Raw genomic sequence first — 451 nt, 5'->3', positions numbered from 1 at the left:
TATCTAGCACATCCGCGGTCTCTTTATTCAGTCCTGTCCCCGCAGATAACACAGAGACCGCGGATGTGCTAGATAAATCGGTTCTGTATGAACGAGAGGATGTGAATTCGGGCCGCATCACTTCAACAGTCAAACATATGAAGCAGGATCAGCCAGCGACGGTTGAAGAGAAAGTGGAATATGTCTCACCTGATGGGAGAAAGAGAACGATCACACATAAATGTATCTTAAATCGATTAACGTTAGACTTGAAGACCTATCTCTCGAAGATCAAGAAAACAAAGCAGATCCTTCTAATACATGGCTCTGCGGATACAACTATCCCTGTTGAAGATGCTCTCCAGCTAGCCAATGCTCTGCCTACAGAGAAGAGGAAAGTCGTGATCATCGAGAAAGCCTCACACGATCTCCTCGATACACAGGCTATCAAGACACAGGTCATCGAATCCAT

The 451-nt window shown here is 45.5% G+C and overlaps 1 protein-coding gene across 1 annotated transcript; it reads left to right on the top strand.

Annotated features, from left to right (window-relative positions):
* Positions 1 to 45: 45 nt before the first annotated feature.
* CSUI_011550 (alpha beta fold family protein) lies at positions 46 to 434 on the top strand (the record flags this gene model as incomplete). The annotated part of the gene is made up of 1 exon (XM_068071648.1): positions 46 to 434. A coding segment is annotated over exon 1 (297 nt), but the record flags the coding sequence as incomplete, so codon positions are not given.
* Positions 435 to 451: the final 17 nt, after the last annotated feature.

The sequence above is a fragment of the Cystoisospora suis genome, assembly GCF_002600585.1.
Source record: "Cystoisospora suis strain Wien I chromosome Unknown contig_13454, whole genome shotgun sequence".
In the NCBI taxonomy this organism is placed as follows: Eukaryota; Apicomplexa; class Conoidasida; order Eucoccidiorida; family Sarcocystidae; genus Cystoisospora; species Cystoisospora suis.
The sequence above is the reverse complement of the archived record's forward strand: the minus strand, read 5'-3'. Positions and strand labels throughout refer to the sequence as shown.